This window comes from Osmerus eperlanus, chromosome 20, assembly GCF_963692335.1.
Source record: "Osmerus eperlanus chromosome 20, fOsmEpe2.1, whole genome shotgun sequence".
In the NCBI taxonomy this organism is placed as follows: Eukaryota; Metazoa; Chordata; class Actinopteri; order Osmeriformes; family Osmeridae; genus Osmerus; species Osmerus eperlanus.
Window position 1 is genome coordinate 5,146,197 of NC_085037.1, and position 23,921 is coordinate 5,170,117.

General features: G+C 43.9%; 1 protein-coding gene across 1 annotated transcript in view; it reads right to left on the reverse strand.

The window, feature by feature from the left end:
- Positions 1–581: 581 nt before the first annotated feature.
- The window catches only part of col22a1 (collagen, type XXII, alpha 1), a 31,637-nt gene continuing 8,297 nt past the window's right edge, over positions 582–23,921 (reverse strand). The window contains exons 5-65 of the mRNA XM_062487239.1: positions 22,554–22,665; positions 22,181–22,304; positions 21,714–21,989; positions 21,497–21,577; positions 21,170–21,286; positions 20,986–21,030; positions 20,823–20,885; positions 20,516–20,554; positions 18,715–18,768; positions 18,558–18,611; positions 18,420–18,473; positions 17,519–17,572; positions 17,375–17,419; positions 16,212–16,265; positions 16,066–16,119; positions 15,665–15,700; positions 15,532–15,561; positions 15,294–15,347; positions 15,105–15,158; positions 13,887–13,940; positions 13,442–13,495; positions 13,255–13,308; positions 13,092–13,145; positions 12,791–12,844; positions 12,624–12,668; positions 12,452–12,514; positions 12,223–12,276; positions 11,805–11,846; positions 11,620–11,652; positions 11,296–11,349; positions 10,904–10,957; positions 10,678–10,731; positions 10,531–10,584; positions 10,368–10,421; positions 9,887–9,991; positions 9,279–9,323; positions 8,561–8,638; positions 8,365–8,400; positions 8,224–8,277; positions 7,944–7,988; positions 7,752–7,787; positions 7,534–7,647; positions 7,188–7,241; positions 6,965–7,018; positions 6,771–6,824; positions 6,595–6,648; positions 6,361–6,414; positions 6,209–6,262; positions 6,039–6,092; positions 5,899–5,943; positions 5,258–5,311; positions 5,113–5,166; positions 4,855–4,908; positions 4,420–4,491; positions 4,208–4,243; positions 4,075–4,119; positions 3,648–3,827; positions 3,450–3,516; positions 3,175–3,357; positions 2,957–3,034; positions 582–2,834 (exon numbers count right to left, since the gene is read on the reverse strand). Of these exons, the coding sequence (XP_062343223.1) occupies positions 2,641–2,834; positions 2,957–3,034; positions 3,175–3,357; positions 3,450–3,516; positions 3,648–3,827; positions 4,075–4,119; positions 4,208–4,243; positions 4,420–4,491; positions 4,855–4,908; positions 5,113–5,166; positions 5,258–5,311; positions 5,899–5,943; positions 6,039–6,092; positions 6,209–6,262; positions 6,361–6,414; positions 6,595–6,648; positions 6,771–6,824; positions 6,965–7,018; positions 7,188–7,241; positions 7,534–7,647; positions 7,752–7,787; positions 7,944–7,988; positions 8,224–8,277; positions 8,365–8,400; positions 8,561–8,638; positions 9,279–9,323; positions 9,887–9,991; positions 10,368–10,421; positions 10,531–10,584; positions 10,678–10,731; positions 10,904–10,957; positions 11,296–11,349; positions 11,620–11,652; positions 11,805–11,846; positions 12,223–12,276; positions 12,452–12,514; positions 12,624–12,668; positions 12,791–12,844; positions 13,092–13,145; positions 13,255–13,308; positions 13,442–13,495; positions 13,887–13,940; positions 15,105–15,158; positions 15,294–15,347; positions 15,532–15,561; positions 15,665–15,700; positions 16,066–16,119; positions 16,212–16,265; positions 17,375–17,419; positions 17,519–17,572; positions 18,420–18,473; positions 18,558–18,611; positions 18,715–18,768; positions 20,516–20,554; positions 20,823–20,885; positions 20,986–21,030; positions 21,170–21,286; positions 21,497–21,577; positions 21,714–21,989; positions 22,181–22,304; positions 22,554–22,665 (4,130 nt within the window). The 3' untranslated portion in view covers positions 582–2,640. The remainder of the gene's footprint in view (positions 2,835–2,956; positions 3,035–3,174; positions 3,358–3,449; positions 3,517–3,647; positions 3,828–4,074; positions 4,120–4,207; positions 4,244–4,419; positions 4,492–4,854; positions 4,909–5,112; positions 5,167–5,257; positions 5,312–5,898; positions 5,944–6,038; positions 6,093–6,208; positions 6,263–6,360; positions 6,415–6,594; positions 6,649–6,770; positions 6,825–6,964; positions 7,019–7,187; positions 7,242–7,533; positions 7,648–7,751; positions 7,788–7,943; positions 7,989–8,223; positions 8,278–8,364; positions 8,401–8,560; positions 8,639–9,278; positions 9,324–9,886; positions 9,992–10,367; positions 10,422–10,530; positions 10,585–10,677; positions 10,732–10,903; positions 10,958–11,295; positions 11,350–11,619; positions 11,653–11,804; positions 11,847–12,222; positions 12,277–12,451; positions 12,515–12,623; positions 12,669–12,790; positions 12,845–13,091; positions 13,146–13,254; positions 13,309–13,441; positions 13,496–13,886; positions 13,941–15,104; positions 15,159–15,293; positions 15,348–15,531; positions 15,562–15,664; positions 15,701–16,065; positions 16,120–16,211; positions 16,266–17,374; positions 17,420–17,518; positions 17,573–18,419; positions 18,474–18,557; positions 18,612–18,714; positions 18,769–20,515; positions 20,555–20,822; positions 20,886–20,985; positions 21,031–21,169; positions 21,287–21,496; positions 21,578–21,713; positions 21,990–22,180; positions 22,305–22,553; positions 22,666–23,921) is intronic.

The following is a 23,921-nucleotide window of genomic DNA, read 5'->3' on the forward strand; positions in this document are numbered from 1 at the left end:
TGAGTAGCTGTTGCCGGGCACAGACCAAGAATACTCGGACCTGTGAGGAACGTTTGGTCCTGGGTATAGATGTCATCATGGTCTTCCACTGTTGCTTGGTTACAGAGGTGGAGAGTCAACATCCCATCCATCCAGGGAGCAAATATGACCTTCTACAAAAGAACTGCCCGGCCCATCAGTAGCACCCTTTCTTCTAATAGCTCTCAACAGGTTCTGATTCAAAATCTAGACTGTCTGGCCTCTCATTATAAACTATGTACACTTTGCTTCAAAAATATATATAATATTGTAAAATTGTCGAAATTTGATCAAGGCACATTATTTTGCGATGCAGATGTGAGGCCTGTCAAACTGTAAAAATGGGTCTTAAGTTTTAGACATATCAGCATTCTTAATGTAAGTAAATCCTTATTGAAAACAAACCTATGCCCCTGAGTCAAAACCCACTGGTAATTCAGCTGGTTGAAGGTCAGACTGTGATAGAAATCAGTAATTAACTGATTAAATTATAAACCGGCCAAGTATACTCCAATAAGCACTTACAAGGTAAAAAAAAGAAAAAAACATTTCTATAAAATGGATCTGTTCCAGTCTTTATTACAATATACAGTACAGTACATGTGTATACCCTTCCAAAAAGTACAAATATATCAAACATAAATTTAGACTATTTAAGCACCAATTCCATGGGATTTACAAGTATGAATTACCAGGCGCCAATCATTCATATTGCTTGTACTGGTATTTAACATTGTGAATAATTTAACAGTATAACTTAACAAAAACCTACATCAGTTTTATACAGTTGTTTAGAGTAATTAAAGGTATATATGAAAAAGGGAAAAAATACTACAATTATAAAATTATTGATTGGAGCACAGAAACATCTGTGATGATTGCTTGTTGGTGGAAGTCATAAGCATTATCATTAGCAAAGCCATTTGCAGTAGCGTATGAACATACAAATGTTTCCAAATAAATCTGAACATCAACTTCTGTCTTCTCTAGATGTATTAACTGTAACTTTATGCAAGCTCCCGACACAACCAGACGCAGGCTACATTTTCCGGTGTATTGCATATCTTTAGGTGCGTGATAAGATTGCGCACACAGGAATATCTTATGTCCATTACAATGTAGCCAAAGTAAAATAGAATTTAGAGATTGTAAGGTATTGTAAGACATGAAAGGCAGTTCGTTAAAAAACACAAGTAGACACTACAGTATGCACGTCTCAATTTTAGGTTAGTTGGCATTTTCTTGTTTATGGGGAACCCTAGAAAAGGCCAAATCCTAGATATCAATTCACAATTTAAATGTTCTGTTATTTGAAGACACATTGAATACTCTTGCTTGGATTACCCATGGTTTCAAATACACCACGACGTAGCAGTTTTTTCCAGGAGGTTCAGTTTAATTGGTCCACTCGGGACACGACAAAGAGTTCCTTCACATTGTTTACCTGCTGACCTATGAGCTCAAAATACAAGCAGCATTTTCTAAATATAGCTTGCTTTTAACGAGTAACGATGGGTAACACTGTCTTTATTTATTTCCAGCTACCAGCAATTGTGGCACGTCTGTTCCCACAGAGGGTTGGTTGTCAAGCCACACACGCCCCTAACATGGAGGGGAAGTGACCTGTTGGGAGAAACTATAGTTTGACACAGCTTCTGAGGGATAACTGAAGGGTAACAAAGGGTGTGTTTTTAGCACCTTTTCTAGACTTTTTACTGGGACAGAGATACATTCACTGAAGCGAAAATGGGGGCGGGACAAAGGCACATAGCGTGGAGCGTTAGGTCCTTCCCAATGAAAATGTTTACGGCAAATTGTATCACACTCAACAAACACTGCAAATACAAGTATAAAAAGGAAACTAGTCACTTTTTGAGTCCCAAGAAAGAGCTACTGAACACTCATGTCCTATAGCCAACCAGCCATGAGGGTTCAGCATTCAGAAATAAAAGGCTATCATTATCCCAGATAACTGCACTCCTGGCAACAACGAAAACAAAACACACACACTAAGTTATTTAGCACCAACCACATGCTCATTAAATCTTTTAGTTTAAAACACTATTGATATTTGAAGATTGGGCCTCACACCTCATTTTCCCTAAAGGCAAACTCCATCAATAAGAATAGGGTAGATAATTTGCCTTGACTGGATAATTACAAGCTGATTCCGATGGAGCATCTTAGCGATGCATTCATTGGTGAGCACTGACTGATATCCTAAAGTAAATCAATTGCTGAATTTGCTATTGCAAGATGAGGACAGATTAAACTGAGACAATGACAAAGTCATCATGGCATCATTTGCAGGACATCAAGAAACCGTTATTTAACAGTGCTCCCACACAGTCTCCCAGCAAGCCTGAGAGCAAACACAGAGTCTATTTGGATAATGCCCAAACAAACCCTATTCCAGTTTACCCAACCTACCTCCCCCCCCCTCAACCCCCACCCCCAACAAAATAAAAACAACTATCTGACCGGCAGCACATTGGCTGGAGCCCTCTGAACAGAAGAGGTTCCCACTGCCTTCTTTAAAAAGGGAAAAGTTCTTGATTCATACCGACAAGTCTCAGTTCATAAATAGCTGGACTTGAAGATGTCTGTGTGTGTGTGTGTTCTTTAGGCCCCTTTGACATTTTTGGTGTGAGGTCTTGATGCCAGGCTGGCATAGTAGGCACACTGTGAAGGGTCACACTGGCCAGGGGGTCCCGTGGGCCCAGGCTGCCCGTGGGGTCCTGGGTTCCCGGGCTCTCCCTGAGTTCCTGCCGCCCCTGGCATCCCGTCTTTACTGTAGCCTGGCATACCAGCAGGCCCTGGTGGTCAGACACATTCAGAGTTAGCACGTTAGCTGACGTCATCCCCACCCATGGAGGATACAGAGTGACACAGTGATATCGGTCATGGATGAGAGCTACAGTCCTACAGGGAACTTTACCTATGGGACCAGCCGGACCAATCTCTCCTCTCTGTCCAACTCCAACTTCTCCTTTTTCTCCTCTGCTTCCTCTCTCACCTGGGATGAATACATTTATTAGAAGGTCTTTGATACTGCCCAATACCACAGGGTTGGCCAATGACAAAGGAATGCATTCAAATCCATTCACTTCTATAGCTATTTTCTTCCACTTCAACTCCAGTAGGTCGTGGGTGTACCTTTAGGGCCCAGGGGTCCCCTGATGCCGTCTCCTCCGTTCTGGCCAGGCATGCCGGGCTCCCCGGGGGGCCCTGCTCGCCCAGGGTTGCCGTCTTTGCCTGAGGGTCCGGGCGGTCCCGGGCGACCGGCTGTGCTCTTCACATGGGCTGGCTGCACCTGGGCCATGAGGTACGCCAATTTGGCTGGGGGGTGTAGCACACAGACACAGATTACGGATAATTATATTGGGTAGATTACAAAATAGTCCACAGTCACTATTGACTACGAGCCTTACCATCTAACTGCTTTGACAGTTCTTCCTGTATGAGTCGTCTCATTTGCTCCAGTGACACCGACTCTCCCTGTGGAAGACCTCCGGGTGATTAGTTCATCTGTACATTGTATCAGGTGGTGTGATGTTCACCAGCCCCACCAGGGCAGGCCCAGTGAGGGTGTTTCTGATGTGGGCAGTGAGAGTTAGGATGGTACTCACTCTTGGGCCTGGAAGACCTGGGTTTCCTGGTGATCCTTGAGGCCCATTGGGGCCCGAGTCTCCAGGGGGTCCTGACATGCCCATCATCCCTGTGTGGCCCTTGCGGCCGGGGGTTCCGGGGTTACCAGGCATACCTGGGTCTCCTGTGGGGCCTTTATCTCCTTTGGTACCCGAATCGCCCTTGAAAAAGGTCACAGTCACAATTGGTGGTCTGGCTTTTCTAGAGAGCACAGTGCAATTTGAAATGGTGTTGAAATATGAACTACAGCCACTGTGTTAAACACAGTAGACCTATGTTGAGGTGGGAAACTGTGGAGCCCTCTGTGACTTGTAAAAAGGGCTATACAAATAAACATTTTCATTTGATGGTTACAGGTGTTATAGTCTGTTTCTCTCTGACATTTAGTTGTTGTTTTATTGCACTCACCCTCTCTCCTTTGATACCCCGATCACCCACTCTGCCTGGCATCCCCTGTGAAAGAGACAAGGAGATGAGTATTAAGTAAATAATAAACTAAACTATTTGTTCATTGTTGTTTTTTTTCTAAACAGCTGCTTACCTGCTTTCCCTCTGGGCCGATGGGACCAGATGGACCCTGGACGAAAAGACAAAAAGTAACTCTGAATTCAATAACCAGCCTGACCCCATCAGAATTACCTGGACAAATCTGAAATCTGCTTATGGTCTGACATCACTCTGAACATCATTCTGAACATAATAAAGAAGACTGGTGATAACATTCATGTAAAAGGAAGCAAAATCCCTACTTACCGCAGGTCCTTTTGGCCCACTAAAGCCTGGTAATCCAGGGTTTCCAGGCTCTCCCTTCACTCCGGATGGACCCTGTATTTAACAGGAGGACATGGGACTTATCACATGGTCTGCACATGGTCTACTGTAGCCTACTGTAGCTGCATACCAACAGCCACACTCATTACGAAGCATTCTGTGAGATTAAAAGTTGAGCTGAGGTTCTTAGGAGCGTAGCACAAGCTAGATTCAGGTCTCGTAAAACAATCTTGCGGTGGGACATGCCAGCTGCAGCAGATTAATATTAATATTTACAAGAGACCTGTGGGTCTGATGTCAAGCTGGTTATGCCAGCCACAGAGCAAAGAAGTGTCCCGATGTTTGCTTTATACGTGCAAATTCACCTCACATTTACTATTATTAAATGCTCCTGTAATGTAGAATAGATTCACTCACTGGAGTTCCAGGAGATCCAGGCTTCCCTGATGGACCTGGTTCACCTGGTTTGCCCTGGAAATAGAGAGGAAAGATTGGAAAGACAGAGAGAGAGAAATGACAGCGGAAACAGAAAGACAGATGTGAGTGACATTTCAAAATAAGTCTGTCATCAGTGTCTCAGACGTCTCCTCTGACGTCTGCCTGGCACTGTGCTCTACCTGCCTCTGTGTGTTAGCCATCAGCTCAAAAGGTTGTTGGCTGTAGATGATGACTCACCGATTCTCCTCTTGGACCCATGAGGCCCTCTGGTCCTGAGGCTCCCTGGTTACCCTTCAGAAGCAAACAAAATGCTGACAGTTCACACGCTTATTGCATACTGATAGCGACATCATTTCAAAGTGAATATTATGGCTTCTCTCACGTCTTTTCCAGGTGAGCCCTCCCGACCAGGAAGTCCCTGTTTTCCATCTTCACCCTGTTTAGCGTGTGAGGCAAACGCAGATGTAAGTCCATCGATTTGTTATGCAACAGAAAATAGTCTACAATCCATTGACGAAGGAGGGGAGGGAAAGGGTTTCAAATCTACCCTTGACCCCTTTGGATATATGGATTTATGGTGCTGGGAATTGCTATGTGCCACATTCATCTGATCCAGTCTATAAAATCTGTGAGATTGACATGATTTAGACACGGCGTGATCCTCTCTTATCTCTGAGGGATTTGGCGGTGAGTGCACCAGGAAACTGCTCTAATGAGTCGTCTGCAGTCAGACTGGAGCCTGGTGTTCAGAGAAGGCCGCAGGGCTGTGAACCTGGCTGGGGCTGCTGTCAGTGACTCAGTGGTGTCTGTAATGAGCCATGGTATTGGTCACACTTTTGCATTGACAGAAACGTTTCCTGAGGGGAGTGAGATGAGCGATGACAAAGCAGCAGGTGCAGTAGGATTTCACGAGAGCGGGCTGGCTTGGAACAAAAAGGGCACATGACATTGCTAGTCTTGATCCTGACTCATCTTATTTTCGGTGACAGACGGATATTGCTACATGGGTGTCGACACACTGACCTTTGACCCTGGCTGCCCAGGTTCTCCTCTGTGGCCCTTGAAGCCCTGCGAGGACAGATGAGGAACGTGAATCATACTGACATCTTTATAATATGAGTAACCACATGGAATCAGTATTCTGATGGACGGTCTGGACTTACAGGCAGTCCTCTGAGTCCACTGTTGCCTGGGGGTCCGGGTTCACCCTGCTTACCCTGCAGAGAGACACATCATTGAAGCTCCACGAAGAAACAACGCACTTCTCGAACAGTACATCCCAACCGTCGTAAAAACCAACATATCAATGAATTGAGCTTCAGTATCTACTTACATGCTCTCCCTGTTCCCCTGGTCGGCCATCTTTGCCCATTTTCCCAGCCATTCCCTGCAGAACAGGAGAACGAAGCATTGAGCCTTAATACGACACCGCCATGCATGACCCGTAAACCGATCCTCATTCGTTGATTAATATTGTTGTCTTACCATCAACCCTGGCAGACCTGGAGGTCCCTGGATGCCTTTGAGGCCCTCCTTGCCCTAGTAAAGCCAAACACAAACACAGACAGGCCGCAGTCTCAGAACCCTGGTGATTAATACCCGCTGCTGCCAGGAGCTTTGGCCCAGTTGACACACACCCCAGAGGGGAGGAAGCTCCGACAATGAAGACAAGTGTGTAATAGGTAGCCCAAGCATGTGGCATCGTGACGCTAACCAGACCTTTTCTCCGGGGGATCCTGGGGAGCCAATGGGTCCAGGCTGGCCGTCTGCACCCTGGATGGCGGGACAAGAGGAAGTCAGATGAAACAAGTGAACGTATTAACTAGGCGTACAACAAGATAATTGAAAGTAAAAAAAAAAAAGAAACATTATTTGTGAAAGGTGATAGCACTCACAGGTTGGCCCGCAATGCCAGCAGGTCCTGGGTGCCCAGGGGGTCCTGTGTGTCCCTACACACACACACACACACACACACACACATAGATGTAGTGACATACCCAAACATGGCATGACATGACCTGAAAAATAAACATGAAACAAATGACAACAACAAGAAAGTGAAGTCTTAAGTATTAAGAAGCTGTCCTACCTTTTCACCTTTGTCTCCTGGTGCTCCTCCAGGGCCTCGATCTCCTTTCACACCCTGTAGGAGAAAACCATTCACATTACCTGTCTGTGGCCTGAGTGTGCAAGGCACATACTGTAGCATGCTAAGACGTAGGCTGTAGCATGCTATGTCTTTGGGTCTCTTGTTGATATTGAACTCGTTAGTTTTGATGTCAGGGGCATGGTGGAGAGGGTGTGGTACTGGCCTTGGTTCCATCAGCTCCTGAGGGGCCCGGGGGGCCGCTAGGGCCCGGCTGGCCCTATAATGACAAAGCAGCTCATCAATCTCTGTCCGGCTGAAAGGGTGTGTCCAGACCCCTGAGCCAGACCATCAAGAGGAGTCACGTCCTAATCATTCACTACTGGCCCCAGTGGAGTCCTGCCTAATGATGCAGACACAGATGCCTCTCTCTGTCGCTCACCCCAAGTATGATTGATGTCCAAGCCAAGCCGATGCTTCTTCTGAGATGTGAATATTCTACTTTTGTAAGACAGGGTGAGTCAGTCATGCTTTGGGAGATGAGCGCGGTCGCTCGTTACGTTCTTACTTACTTGGTAGCCATCTTGTCCGTTTTTCCCCGGGGGTCCTGTGTGTCCTTTGTCTCCGGGGGCTCCTGGGAGCCCAGGGGGGCCTGCGGGGCCTGGGGGACAGTCTGAGCACACATCCTGAAAGAAACACAGTCACTTGGCAGTGGGGGAGGAGTCTGTTCGAGTGAAGAACGCACTGTTGAACAAGATGGAGGACATAACAGAAGCCAAGGTCCACTCACCTTCAGATTCAAATCGGACAAGTCTGCTGCCTTCCCCTGAAAACACATAACCATACGTTAAACCGGTTACCATGTTCAGATGAACCAGATCACTGGCTACCAATGCTTCAATGGGGCTGATTTGACCTAACAATGAACTGTGGCATGCTGCTAAAGTTATTTCTTGCCCATCAAATAGCAGGGTGTACTCACCGGCTCTCCTTGAGGTCCTTTGTCCCCTGGTCTTCCTGGCAAGCCCTGCAATCCAGACAATGGAGAGACGTGAATCACAGCTGTCATCCTTCAACCCCACAACCCAAGTCGGTACTATCTCCAGGTGATCAACAAAGGACATCTTAAACTGCCAATGAGGACTCGTTGGCCTAATGGTACAAGTGTTTTTCAGTGTCCGCAAGGTGGAAGAGGAGAGCGGTGAGAGACGAAGCCAACAGAGGGTGAGACGTTCAGCTGTGTGCTGATGCAGTGTACGTACGTTGTGACCTGCAGGACCCTGAGGACCAGCAACCCCGGTGGGTCCTCTCATGCCCTGAATCATAAAAACAAAAATACAATGTAGTCGTACATCTGACAAGTCCTAGTGGTGCCAAGTTCTAAACATCACAATGATACTTACCTGAGATCCAAGTTCTCCTCTGGGCCCTGGGGCTCCCTAGAAAGGTTAGATATATATCAAAACATGTCAAACAGTTTGACTATGTGTACTCTGTTCAAGCATATTACATTGTATTTTTTTATGTACCCTGTGAGAAGCCTCTTTGAGTATTTACTTTACATTGAATGTATTATTATGAGTAAGTGTGTCTTCTTACCGGGGGGCCAACTTTGCCTTCTCCTTGGGCACCCCTGTCTCCTGGCAACCCCTGCAGTCCTTGTGATCCAGGTTGACCCTAGAAAGTGATCAAATTGATGTTAGTTTCTCGCATTATCTGATGTTATTAGCATCATTCCTATATCATTGAATTAACTGACTACAATAACACATACTCCTGAGGTCATAGCATCCCATCACACAGGACATCCTCTCATTTGGACAAAATAAATGAAAAAAAGACAGAATGGTTGCAAAGTTACTAGCCCAAAACCACTGTCCATTATGGTTGACATAAAATAATTCCTGCGTCTCAGAAGGACATGGCTTAGATGTCGGGCTTCTGGGGAGGCCAGTTTCACAAATAACAATTTTGCTTTCATCTCTCTCAAAATAATTCTCAAACCGACTTGTGTATGGTAATTGTGACATGTGATCATGGTAGATGGTCTGACAACACTAGTGCAGTGTGATTTTTCCCTGTCTGCCCCCTTTAACACAAAACCCCTCTCTTCCTCACTTGAAAGTTCTGGCATGGTCACAGTGGGCTGGTCACACAAATTGCTTTTGTTCCCTTTTGAAAAATTGATTTGTTTTCTTATATCCGTGCAAAAAAAAAAAGTGGATGGGAGTTGGCATGCATGCCAATAGGCCACCACTAGGAACAATCTAAGCAGGCCAGTCTCTCTACCCCCTTGTCATCCTCTATTCCCACACACCTTAAGTCCAGGAGGTCCTTGGATTCCCAGTGGTCCAGGTTCCCCCTGAAAAGTTACAAATTGCCAAACAATTATCCTACGTACGGGCAAGATCTAAACAGATTTAAAGATTGACAGCAATAACATGGCCTCCAATTTTCACATAAACCAGCCTGAATTGTAAGTGTAACTTCCTTGTTCATGTATAACTTGTTGCTGAGGCCCACAACAGTTTAATGTGATCCATTTAAACGGTGTACTATTTGTGTTTTTGCTTTTTCAGCACTGTCACCATATGTTTGTGGTTGAAAAAATTAAATCGGTTTGGCTGAAATATGCTTACTCCAGTCACTGGCATACCTGCCATGTGAACCTGTGCTAATACAGCATGCCCAGCAGCCAGTATTAAACTCCCTAAGCTGATCCAGCACTCTCAGCCTGTACTATTACGGACTTTCCATACCAGTAAGGTACTGTACTTTCGAGATTGAGGTTGTAAGTGACTCAGTTGCTTGATTCAGAAGAGAGAATTCAAACTATTTCACGTCATTGAAAGGCCAAGGTGAGATGTGCCAGTCTACCTTAGCACATTGCAAGTGAGATACAAAAATTTTAATTTCATGACTTACATTCAGTCCGTCTTTTCCCTTCCCCGGTGGCCCAGGAGGTCCGACTACACCAGGCTCTCCAGGGGCCCCCGGGGGGCCTGCGCGTCCTTCCTTTCCCAGCTCTCCCTGCAACACATCACCATGCAAAGAGCCAGTGACTCAGAAAAGAGATGGCCCTGTTCTATATTGAGAGTTCCAGTCTCCACTCTTGGAATAAAGATGCACTGACTGAGGTGTGAGCCTGGATAACATGACAATGCACCAGCACACCCAGAGAAGATGTGGGTGAGTTTAGAATATGCTTGCTGTGAAATCCAATTTTGGCATGAAGTCCTTACATCTACACATAGAAACATAGCATGTGGCACTGGCTATGCATCAAATCAATTGTAAAAATCAAAGGTCGCACTTATTCTACCCTATACAGTATCTGTTCCAACTATAATGGTTCTAACTTTGATCAAATGGGACATTTGAATTCAGACAGGACGAGGTGACCCACCCTGTCTCCTCTTTGTCCTGCTAGGCCAGGAGGCCCGAGGGTTCCAGGGATTCCCTAGAAACACAAAGGTGAAAGTCAAGAAAGGCAGTATGGATCGCATGCATTTGTAATCAAATGCATTTTCTATCTGCCAAAAACGTCAGTTCCGAGGAAATCAACCTACCACGTTGCCTGGTAGTCCGCGAGAGCCTTGAGAACCAGTCAAACCAGGCGGACCCTGAGAGCACAATGAAAGTCAATAACAACAGTCGACAAAGTCAGAATATCATAACACAAACAATCACAATGGTAAGACAGAACCCAGACTCACCGGATCTCCCACTCGCCCTGTCTCGCCTTTGGGGCCGATGTCACCTTTCGGACCCTGGGGTGAAGTCAAGAAAGATCATTGTAATAACAATACTTTTTGAACAAGCTAGTACAATTATCATTTATGTCATGGCATTTGATCAATTATAATATTTGGTTGATAATGATTTGTATACGGTAGTGCTACAACTAATGCAGGTGCACAGTATCAGGAATAAGATGTTTACCTGAGACCCAGGCAGTCCCTTAAAGCCTTGTTCACCAGGCAACCCTCGTGGACCCTTTAAAGAACAAAAATAAGTTAGCTAGTGCCTGTACATTGTCGACTCTGTGTACAGTAAATACTTAGATGAACAAATAGATGACTAATGTTAGCAATGACAAGATATTTGATTTTTGGAGAGGGCCACCTGTTTAGCCTGGAATTATTTCCTTGAATCAATCGCAGTTGAATTTAACTTTGGAGTGAACAATAGCTAAAGAAATGTAGGATAGGTGGCAAGGCTTATGTCAGTGTAGCATGTTGAACCACCTTCCATATGAGTTTCATTTACAGGTTCTAGACTCTTCTGACATCTAGTGGAAAGATTTAGACATTGTTACATTAGTGACAACTCACCAAGTCTCCTGGTTTTCCTTGTTCTCCCTTTACACCTTGCTCTCCAGGTTTACCCTGTGAAGAGAATACAATATGCTGAATCCATCTACAAATAAACAATCACATCCAGCTAAAACTGACATATGTATGCACTATTGCAAACATTAACTTTCTGCTGTAATGTTCATTTTTAATTGTTCCCTCAGTACAGTTGCACATTACAGTTGCGCAAATGCATACAGCTATCATAGTTTTGGATTGCCACATTGAACAATTCCTCCTCATAGAAACAAGATATTGTTTTAATTTATTATGTATTACATTGTAATGTTGTATTGCACTTACTGGTTCACCAGGCTCAGGAATTACATTGGCAACCTACGAGAAAATGAAACACACAACTGTTTTATATGTCATACAGCATACGCCATTTTGAAAATGCAATTTCGTGATGAGCAACGCTGCATGTTGGTGTTACTGTCTGTTAATTAAGTAGGATTATTATATCAACATCCTCCAACACGACTCACGTTTCCTGGTATCCCAGGAGCCCCTCTGGATCCTGTATCACCCTGAGGAGAGAGACAGAGGAGCTAGTGCACCATCACTGACTAACCCTAATGAACTCATTACATCCTGTATCACCCTGAGGAGAGAGACAGGGGAGCTAGTGCACCATCACTGACTAACCCTAATGAACTCATTACATCCTGTATCACCCTGAGGAGAGAGACAGAGGAGCTAGTGCACCATCACTGACTAACCCTAATGAACTCATTACATCCTGTATCACCCTGAGGAGAGAGACAGGGGAGCTAGTGCACCATCACTGACTAACACTAATGAACTCATTACACCTTCATTAGGGTGAACTGATGTCGCATGTAGCGATGTTTTTAAATACATAATGAGCAGCACATGCTGTCCCTGCCACAAACTGTCTCTCACCTTGTCTCCTTTGTCACCTTTTGGCCCGAAAGAACCATCTTTTCCCCTGTCACCCTAAAACGAGGGACATCAGGATAAAACAGAGACATCCTTAAAATTAAATTAGCTGAGGAGAATATGGTGCTTTTCAACACCGTCACAGTGAAGAGATTTTGAAATGGGTGTCAACGTACGTTGCTAAATGAGTCAAATGTCAACAATTTCAAATGTGGTCGGAGACCGAACCCACCTGGCTTCCTTTCTCTCCTCTTGGCCCAGCAACACCTTGCTGTCCAGGTAGACCCCCCTCTCCCTGCAACATCACACACAGACACGAGACAAAGGGGGCATCAGGTGACCAATTTCCTGAAATTCTTAGCTTGGAATACTGCTGTAACATAAGTGGGCAGACACGAACATACCCTCTCTCCTGGAGGCCCTCTGGGGCCAGGAGGTCCATCATCACCCTGGAAGTGCAACACAGATATCGGAATGACTCATCGGAAAACACATTGAGATAATCAGTAATCCACTGACTGGAGTGAGTGCTCTCACTGCTAGACAGGTTCATTGAGCAGTGGCACTTTACCTTAGGTCCAGATTTACCAGGGAAGCCATCTGTTCCAGACTCTCCCTGAGATCCCTTGTTGGAGATATAAGGGAAGATGATCATTTGGTTTTCAACAGAAGGGTGTGGTAAATATGTTAATCAAGAAAAAGAAAAACTGTAGTGATGGAAAACATTATGAAAGGTAAGTTAAAGTTACATATCTCTGTGTGTATGTATGTACTTATGTATCCATGCATGTACATTATTGTGTAGAAACATGTTTAATGGTCTCCAAAGTGGGGTCTAATGTGAACAGTAAGGAATAGGGAGAGCAACTGACCTTGGCCCCATCATTTCCTGGAAAACCATCCAGGCCATCTTTACCAGGCAAACCCTTAGAAAAACAACAAAGAAGGATTTCAGTGAGAGGAAATAAAACGTTATAGCATCAAAACCATGGTGGGAGTAATCCTGGAACCGACAATGAGGAAGCATGAACTTACGGCTTTTCCTGACTCCCCTGGTTTACCAGAAAATCCAATTTCACCAGGTAGACCCTTAATAAGGAAGAATGAAAAGAAGGTTTACCGTTTCCAAATAGAGTATAGTAACCTAGTATAATGAAGAAGTGATTTGAGTGAATGCAGGACTACTGTAAATCTTGTCCTGTGTTGTCTTTCACCCACTTACAGGTGGACCTGTTTGTCCAGGGTTTCCATGTTGCCCTGGAGGACCCTGAGCACCCTGTTGATAAGTGATAAAATACTATCAATAAACATGGTTGTCATCAGTCTAGCAAGCAGACGTTTGTAATAGTATGTCCTTTCATCCACCACTAGAGGGCAGTGTAGTGATGTACAATCTTTGCAACTTTTTTTTTAAACCACAGGCGAAAGTAAGGGCAGTAATTATTGTTCTAGTAGCAATATGGGATATTGATGGCAATGTGCATGAGTGTAGGTCCTGCCTTGTGCAATTTCCTTAAGTTACTGTTTATTGGAGATACTGTTAAGAGACAGGTCAGGGATGTCTGTGGTCTGCAGAGAGTACTTAAAAACCGACAAGATGCCCAGATGAAAATGCATAGACGGGAATGGAAGGAATGGCAGCCATATAAAAATCAAAGTCTCCTTACAGGGGATCCAGGTAGGCCATCAACACCTGGTAATCCACTCTCTCCTTTCTTTCCCTGTAAAGAAACAGATACATCTTAAATGGCCAAACACCAACATGATGAGGCGGGGCATACATTCGAGTGACTACAGGATAATAATATAGGCACCTGCCCTGTAGTTGTAACCTTGCGAGAAAGTTAATATAATAATCCATCTTGCCAAGTTCCGAGTTATTCATTTGATCCCGAACCACAGCAGTTCTGATCAATCAGCATCATATGAGGAACTACTGGTAGCTGCGAGCAGGGTTGAAGTTAGCCCATGATGGACGGTGATAGACGATGACTGTTCACCCAATCACCTACCAAGTATGTTTTGAAAGTGCCTGCCCTTTTCCAAACAGTTTCCAAGGTCAACTTCCCAGATGGTTATGTGTAAACAAACCATCTAGCTACCATCTTACTTTAGTTGAACCACCACCACCGATTTGCTTTCAAAGACTTCCATATCAACTGTAATATGCCGCCCTCTGCAGGCTGTCCTGCGACACTGCATGTGTTTCACCTGGAAGGCCTGTGCCGTCACAAGGACATGGGTGGGTGGACAGTTCTCAGTTCCGGGGAGGGACACAGATGACTGTTGATGAGGGCCACAGTGAACGTCAGAGCGTCTCGTCCCGTGCCTGGTCAGCCAAGCGGCCGGCTCAGCTGGTTCTGTCCGCCCCGCTGGTCGAGCAGACATCCCTATTATCACAGCTAGCACCCTTCAGTGAGCTCACATCCTCCTCACAGACTCAGACCAGACCCCCGCCACGCTGGGCTTCACAGCAACAATACACTGAGGCACTTTAAAATGCAGAAGCGCTGGCGAATCAAGCCAGAGAAAATAAAAAGGTGAGGAAATAGGTCAAACTCTCTGTTTGTTTTCTGCATCCAGTGCAGGTCCATTATCTACTCTGGAGACTTTCTGCACGGCACATTCTGTGTACCTACTGAGGAACCTACTGCTTCTGATTACCCTGCTGGAAAACCTACAGAACATTCAGTAGCTATGACTACAAATTTCTACCCGAAAAAAGGGGTTGCTGAACATGTGACATTTACAGTATCTGATTCTGCTGATGATTGTGGTGGAAGAATTGCATTGGTTATTCCTATGCCTCCAACGTATAAACGTACCACTAGCAGTTTCTTATGTGAAAAGAATAAGATTAATAATCTTGTGTTCAAAACACTTACCCTTTGTCCAAACTCTCCAGGCTCACCAGGTAAGCCTAATCGTCCAGGTTCACCCTAAAGAGAAAAACACATTTTGAAAGTAAGTACAATCTCACTGACAGACATTAATCGCCTGCTACTATAGATTTTCAATAAAGGACAGTTGAGTCCTTTAGGTGAGTAGGTGAGTCCTAAAACGTGAGTCCTTACAGGAGGCCCTGGGGGTCCGTCTCGTCCCTGGGGGCCAGCAGGGCCAGGGGGCCCCTGAAAAACAGTCAAGACAGGAAATTTGTGAACATCTGGCACAATGTATGTACGTAGGTCCTCTAATAACGTTCACAGTTCAGTGTTCTCACAGTTCAGTAGACAGTATATTCCAGAAGTAAATTGTTTGTTTAATAGACACAGAAAAAAAGGACAGATAATAATAATAATTGTATTAACTCACAGCTTCTCCTTTCAAGCCTTCTCTTTGAACCTGTTGATAAAGTGTTGTTAAGACATGTCAGCCGAGTAGATACATTTTAAGATTATTTAAATGCTAGTGTACCTGACATTTAAATATATTTTTGGGGACTTACCACATCTCCAGGTAACCCGGCCAGGCCCCTCTCTCCCTGAGGGAACATTTAAACAGTAAGAAACCCCATTTCAAAAGGTGCAGTAAATCACAATATGATTTATTTGTGTGTGAGTGGTGTGTGTGCGTGTGAGTGAGTGAGATTGTAAACATGTACACTGCACAGTCAGTAATTACTGACAGACAGATGAGCTCAGCTATCTTCTGTGTCAGACAAATAAGGAGGCTGCCTTTGATTAGAATAGGGAAAGCAAAAGAAGAATGTCTGGAAAATAGAGAGTGACTTATAAACTAAGAACAGTAGACTGGAGACGCTGGCAGCTCTTCACTTCTACAGAATGCTCTAAAATATGTTATTTTTTGTTCAGAAAAGGTGTAATAAGTACAGATGAGAGACCATACCTTATCCCCTTTGATGCCGCTGGGCCCAGGTGTACCAATCAGTCCTCTCAAACCCTATTAAACAAAAAGAAGGTCAAATAGACAGGTAACTGCCAATAAGATAAGTGCCTCATTCTTCTCGGGTGAACGGCAACTCGATAACTCACATCTTTACCAGAAACACCAGGCTTTCCAGGCAATCCATCCAGACCTGCATCTCCCTAGGAAACAAGGATGAGTTCAAAGAAATCCACATTCCACAGGAAACAGGAACAAGAACACAAACCCATGTTGTGTAGCAACATGTATTTATCATTTGGCAGTTTAGCAGCTGGTAGGTGATGATTCACATTACACGTGTGTGTCAGTCAGGTTTCCTAACATACAGTACAGTCCCCTTGACCCGAGCCTCACCCCTATGCCCCCCTCTGTCTAACCACTTCCCCTGTCACCTCAGCTGAGGTGAGCGTTTCTCCAGGCCTCACCCCCCAGGAAGCTGACTGACTGGGGGACTGGTGGGTTTTGCACGGCTGCTCTGAATGCACGAAAACAAGAGCAGTTCCATGGAGCCCAATGTTATGCTTTCAGAACCTGCTACATGATTTAAAGTCAGGACATGACTGTCCATGTGCTTAACATATTTGTGTCGTGTACTAAGACAAGGACCTGCAGAGACATCCTGACAGATTTTCTTCACAGGAATTAAACACATTTTTTTCTGACTGGCATACTATAATGTATGTGTATTCTTCCTGTGTGCATGGATTACATGTTGATGTTTCTCAAGTTCTTCCACTACAAGTGAACAGTAAAGTTACAAGAGTTTGTACAGCCGAAGACAATACATTCTCAAACCTGTAATAAATTCATGATCAAAAGGCACCCACTCCACATATGAACAAAGCTAGATCTCACAGTCACAGATGTGGTTTATTTGCAATTTCATACTTTCACAGATTAATAAATTGTGAACAACACTGAACACTTTTTTACGATGAAGTGAGAGTGTATATTTTAGTATGTTCTTAGATATCCACAGGAAGCCTTCGACACATGCTGCAGTAGCCCTGAAAGAACCATATTTGAGTGGAACGCCCCCTCAGGTCCCAGACAGGAAGTTTGGCGAGTGCATCAAGGAAGCACATCTGTTTGCACCATTACTCCTCTAAGTTCCCCCTTCCTCTGGGATGAATGTGCTTTCTCTGTGGCTTATGGAATTAACCCTCTCAGGGATGGAGAGCCCACAGCTTGACTACATGAAAACCATGAATAACCCGGGCCTACTGCAGATTTTCTGGAACTTAGGTATGTAGGCTCGGACAGAACTTACCCTTGTTCCTGATGTTCCTTTTTCTCCTTTCACACCACTGGTCCCCTAATGTTGAATAAAATAGCACAGTCATGAGGGTCAAGATAAAAACCAACAATTCTTTTATTTTATTTTTATTGGCAGATTGTAGTATGCTGTACTCACAGAAACACCTTTGGGTCCAGGTGTGCCAATAGGTCCAGAATCTCCTTGAACTCCCTGAACAAAGAGAACAATAGGATCAAACGTTCAAACATAAATGCCAACATACATAAACTTAAGGTTTGACTAAACCATTTGCACCTTGAAACAGATTAAACAGCTGTAATGTTATTTGCTCTGACAGGGTTCAACTAACTTTGGATGCACATAGATCATGTAGGCCCATAAACGCCCAGAACAGCAACAACAGCTGTCACCATGGAGACCTTGGGTTAGAACACCCTCGGAGCTGACCTTGACTTGTGACCTCATTCTCACTCTCTCTGCTACTGCAGATGCCCAGCTGAATAGTGACATATAATGCCAGTCAGAGCTAGGAAGACGTTCAGGGTATGACCTGTTTGTCATCCACGCTTTTCCTGGAGTGTTTCTAAATCGTAAGTCCGAAATTATTTAGTTTGTTATGGGGAAAACATGTGTTAAAGTCGTTCATATTTCCAGTACTCAGTAGTGAATAGGGGGGCTATCATTTACTCTAGTTCTGCCTTTTTCTTTGGATCGGGCTCTCGGACAGAGACTGTGTGGTCACAGATCATTGTCCAACCCCATCAGTGCTCCACCTTCTTTCCTCTCTCCAACTATTTAATCTACTATTTGGTCTACTTTCCAGGGAAGGTAAACCAAGCCAGTCACATTTCACCTGAAATCGGAAGAAACAGGCAGAAAGGTATTTGTCTGTCTGAAGTAAGTACGCCCACTAACACAACAAGAACGTCTTTAATACAAAAACAGACTATCCGAAAACATGCTGTCTGCTTTGTTAAACTGCAAAAATACCCACAATTCTTCCAACTAAGCTGGAGATCACGATGAAGTCATTCTGAATGAAAGACCGCTCACTCACCTTTGGTCCCAATGGGCCAGGCAAACCTGGGTCACCTGCAGCCCCAGCTTCACCCTGTCACATGAATTGTGGTTAATACAATTAGATGGTGGACTTTCCACTGTAATCAAATAATGATGTAAAGAGAACGGTGTTTACTTTGGTGCCTCTCTCGCCCTGTTTTCCAGCAAATCCAGCTACTCCACTGGTTCCCTGTGAGAGATTTTAACCGACTTAGATTTTTTTCAGAAAAGTGATTATTTTTCAGAAAGAACAGCATTCAAATGGGCTTCGGGCAGAAGTCTAAACTCCTCACCTTCTCTCCTTTTTGCCCTTTATCACCTAATGAGCCCTTACTGCCACTGTCACCCTGTGGAGAAAAAGAAAGGTGTTGACTTTGGTTGGTACATATTTAATTTGAAGGGTCGGTGTGTTGGGACAAACACGTTCAAAACGACAACATGCTGTGAGAAAACAGGGTTAACAAGGTTAAGTCACTGAACACAGCTTAGTAAACAACTGTTAGAGAACTGGTTTACACGCAATATGACAAAATAACCAAACAAGAAAAAACAAAGATTACTACGTTTACATTCAAAACAATCAAAGCACATAAAGAGACTAGGACATTCACACACAAGACTTTTGAGCAATGGTTCAAGGGCCAAACTATGTGGATGTCAGTCGGTTTGGTTCACCAATCACCACTAAGGTCAGTTCACACATGCAGTAAGGGACAATCTCAACACCTCAGCACCTCAAGGTCAATGGATTTCTATTGTCTTTAAACGTTGTCGTTTTGGTTTGTACTCTGATGTCATTTTCTGTGCCGAGGAGTTTCCCTGACTTTAAAGAATAAAACTGAAAAGGATGTTAATTACATGGTACCACCAAACCTTGGCCAACCAAGGACTTTACTGTACTTCATAAACCACTTCACAAGTCAAAGAAAGCTGCCCTTTAATTACTATGGGAGACGCTTTACTTTAACACACATCACTTCTTCATCAAAGAGACCATGAACTAAATAACTTCATTATACTACAAGCTTTAATGAAATGATATAACTCTAACCAAAAATGTGCCCTTGCTGCAAGGGAAAGTGGTTTTTAGAGATTCTAGCTTGCTGAAGATGCAATTATACATAAGTGGAGAAGGATATATTAACTTTCACCTTTTAGAAAGTGCGAGTGAGTTACGCGTCAGGGTGTAGCACACCAATGTCAGGGTTTTCATCATTTGTAATGTTACCCAGAACAAACAGAAAGCTTGAGGCTGGAAAAACAGACAAAGTAGATAGACCGAAAGATCGAACAGAAAAAGAACAGCCCACAAACATTTAGGAGTTTGTAGTTTCATGCTGTTTTAGCAGTAAACTCCTCAATGCACATCAATATGTTAGCCTGTCATTTATTAGAATTCATTGTAAAGTATTGCTTTTAATTTTTAATTTTGGGCCAGTCAGTGCTAAACATGTCGAGAAAATTCCAGATGTCTTATGTAGTCAAGCAGGCTGCTTGTTTGTCGAAGTAGCCTAAGTGCATGATATGAGAGTGCAGACTTGATCACAGTGAAGTGGAAAGTCAATACAAAGATATACAATCAAACATCCAACACCACACTATTGAGGTGAATCTCTCAACACCACAATGACCAAGTCCAAAAACCATGTGAATATGGAGCAGGAATAGGCCATTGGGCCTGTCTTTTCAGCCCACACAACCATTTTAAGTATAACTCTCTGGACTCCCGAATGATACATGCCTGAGCTCTGGACTAAAGGGAGAAATTATATACTGAAGCTTTCAGCTGGTACTGCCAAACTACACAGAGCATTTGTTTTTGACAGACGTGAGGAGCGTCTGTGTGGGCCAACCTTTAACTCTGTTACACATCCTCTGTGGTGACCTGTCCTGTAATTCTAACAATGATATAGTTTTAAGTATTTTCCTTGACGCCCCCTCAAAGTATTTTCACAGTGCTTCTGAGGTTTTATGTCTCTATCAGCACACATTGGCAGTCGATGCCTGACAAGTATTAGTTACGCGTATTGAGACGTATGTATGTATTATATTGCATTGATTTGAGGAGTTTGACCGTTAAAACCATGACCTTACCTTGAGACCCCTGTCACCCTTGACAGAGATAACTTTGCCCTGCAAATAATCAATCAACAAGGATCAATTATTATCGAGGCTTTTGAGAGAAAACAGCAGAAAAGAATATTATAGATGAGGAGAGCAATATCATAAAAATTATCTTGGCTAAAGTAAAACTACTAAGACTAATAATGTTGTACTATAGTCCACACTAGGGGACAATGATGTGTGTTCCAGTGAGCATGCTAGAACATGTGTGGCATTGTTTATTTTTATTCAAATGTGTTTATTGAAGTGGGATGTTAGCACAGAAGGATTATCATACAGTTTCTCCTTTTTGTCCGTTCAGGCCAGGAGGTCCAGCTGGGCCTAAACTGCCAGTATCACCCTGGAAATGCACGCATGTGGCATTACGACACAGATCGGTCGAGGAATTAGAATATATTGTTACCACACAAAAAAATGACTAAAGATGAGCATTATTTGACCTTTTCACCCTTGAGACCTGCAATGCCAGGTACACCGATCGCTCCCTGCAGAAAATAAACATAAAAACTTTGGAACTTCGGAACTAATAAACGACAAAAAGTCCAAGTTTTCATAACTACAAGCTGGTAGAAAAACAGTCTTTCGACAGAAAGTGGACACCGGCCTGCAGAGTAGGCATCGTACCCTTTCACCAGCGGGACAGGAGCAATTGACTTCGGGTCCTCTTTTTTGCTCCCCACTTGTGGGGGTGGGGGTGGGAATCAGCACAGGGGGTGCCTCTGTCACCACCTGCTTGGGGCACTGAAATGGCACCGAAATATCACTCATCAGCTCCAATCGTGATGCCCACACAATTGCAGAAAACAAAACGATCTACCTTGGTTCAACTGCCTAAGACAATCCAGTGTGAATGACATATCTTGGATTTGAAAGGAACACTGACATGGGGGCCAGAATAAAGGGAAGTGTAGAAGGCCAGGCATCAGACTGACGGGACCCAGGTGCACTCACCGGCCCAGTGGGCAGATCACAGCAGGACTCCAACTCGGCATGCTTGGAATCACAGTAGATCATCATCCTCTGGAGGTCAAACTGGACGGAGGGAAAGCGGAAGACATTCAAACACATTTCAGTTTCCTCGTTTTTACTTTCCAGAAGAAAATCAAAACTGACAAATGGGCCATCTCTGTGCATTTGCTAAATGTACAATACAGGGAAGGGGACTCACATCTATTGGTACACTGTCGTACAGCCTCTTTCCAATGACAGTCTTCCCTTGGATGTCGATATCCTCCCTGTCTTCTATGGGCAATGTCTGGATTTTCTTGCAGTCCAGGAAGAGGGTCACTTGCTTCGCCTCTACACTGAGAGCGATCTTGTGCCAGTTGCGGTCAAATAGGTTGTCCACTTCTGAATTCTTAAACACAGCTCTCACTGCATCCTTGGTCAATCCTACAGCATTGTATTCCACTGCCTTGTTTTCACCGTCGAGACGGATAGACACCTAGCAAAAAGAGAGGGGAATTTTTTGCATTTTAAATACTGCTGCATAATTTTACAAACAACAGTCTACAAAATGGGTTGAGGTTAACTTAAAACAATAAGGGTTCCCCTTTGCTAACTTGATGGACCTGAATCTTGCTGCTTCACAAGGTACAAACCCCTTTGGCCATTACCCTCCAAAATGCAACATACCTGAGGAATACCATACTTGTCATAAATCTGCCAGAGGTACCAATCTTCCCTTCGTGAGGTCTTTCTGAATTTGAATGTTGTCACAAAGGCATATTCATCTGGTAGGCCTTGGGCGAATACATCTCTTTACAAAGAAAGGGAAAAAAAATCATTAAGTCACTGTCAGTATTTTCAAATTCCTCTGTGTGGCTTATTTAGTCTTTCTCTCAGCTATTAACATGCATTTGATTTGAATGATTTCTGTAGGTCACAGAAAAGACAAATTAAGCTATTCTACTGGTCTGTGTGCTCAAAAACAAGAACACACTACAAAAAGGTAGGCCCTGTGTGGGTGTCCAAAAGGCATATATGAAATATTTCCTCATGTGCTTACTCTGTTTGCTGTACAATGGGCATGGTCCCCAGACGAACGTAGGAGCTTTGACCCTCGTCGACTCTTGTTCCCAAAACGTCATCAACTTTGAAGTAATCCATGAGGTCAAATCCTTCAGCACGGGAAACAGAACATGTTGATGAGTCAAATTGAACTTGACCAATTGTTCATTGTTTCCACTGGACACCACTAGATGGGGCACTCGGAACGAATTAGTAACACTCCCTTTTGCCGTTTTTTGTGTCTCATATTCAGGCTTTGTTTGAGCTATCCACGATGAAGACAACGTAATATATACATTTCTCAGAAAGGTAAGTTTCTTGAAGCTTTACGGCTTTGATATTCAATGAAGGCCTGCGTGTTTTTTCTTGTGCTACTTTCAAACAAATGCTAGTTCATGGAAAACAGGGTCAAGATATCAGACTCACTGATGATGTTCTGGTCTGCAATTTATCAGCTGCCAGATGACTTAAATAAATCTGATGCCTTAAAAAGATACCATATGTAATTATGACTTGGTTGTCCAGTGTCTGTGTGTGTGTGTGTGTTGTCCAGCAGCATGCATGTCATTTTAAATGGCTGAGGTTTTCTGGGTAAGCCACCCTGCTATATAAAGGTAGTTTAAAGAGGGCACTCCCTTATTCAACAAACAAGTTGCTATGGTAATCCCAGCAGTGACCAGGCGTTTACCAATGTGGCCAGTTTATCTACATGTGATCTCATCTCACAGAGGGAAATGGCCATATAGTTTGGCTTGGATTTACTGGGAAAGTCACAGAAGGGCTCTGTTAGCAACAAAGTGGGTCAAATGTTTGTACTTCAGGATTTTCTTAAAGATGTGTCCAGTTTGTTCTGTCAGCATTAAGAAGATGTTGTCATATATATGTAGACTTCCCTTATCATGGTGTAGGACTGTAGCTAGAATCAGTAAGTCAGGTTCACACCGACAGTCCAATTGATCATTTATACCCATTCAGGAAACAAGGCACGTCTGTGTGATACTTTTTGATTCAGCTTTCTCAGGCAGATCATGAAGCCCATCATTATGCCTGCAGTAATGTGAGAGCACAATATGCAAACGCTTGCTCAGATCTTTGTAAATAGCCTGGAAACAGGTGGCAATGCACAGGCTGCCGCCAGCAACAAAGCGAAAAATAACATAAAACATGTGGCCGATAAACATGTGAAAGCCCTGCCACCTAAACTCATATTGTGGCCTGCTGGTAGTGCCAACTGCCCAGATTTATTTCTAGACTACCTCCAGTGATGTTTGGTCTTCTGACAATTGTTATGTTGCACTCCAGATCATAAAGCATGAGCTGCAGGACTGTGTCTGATGCTTTTCCTTCTGGGTGAGTTGAAGTGATG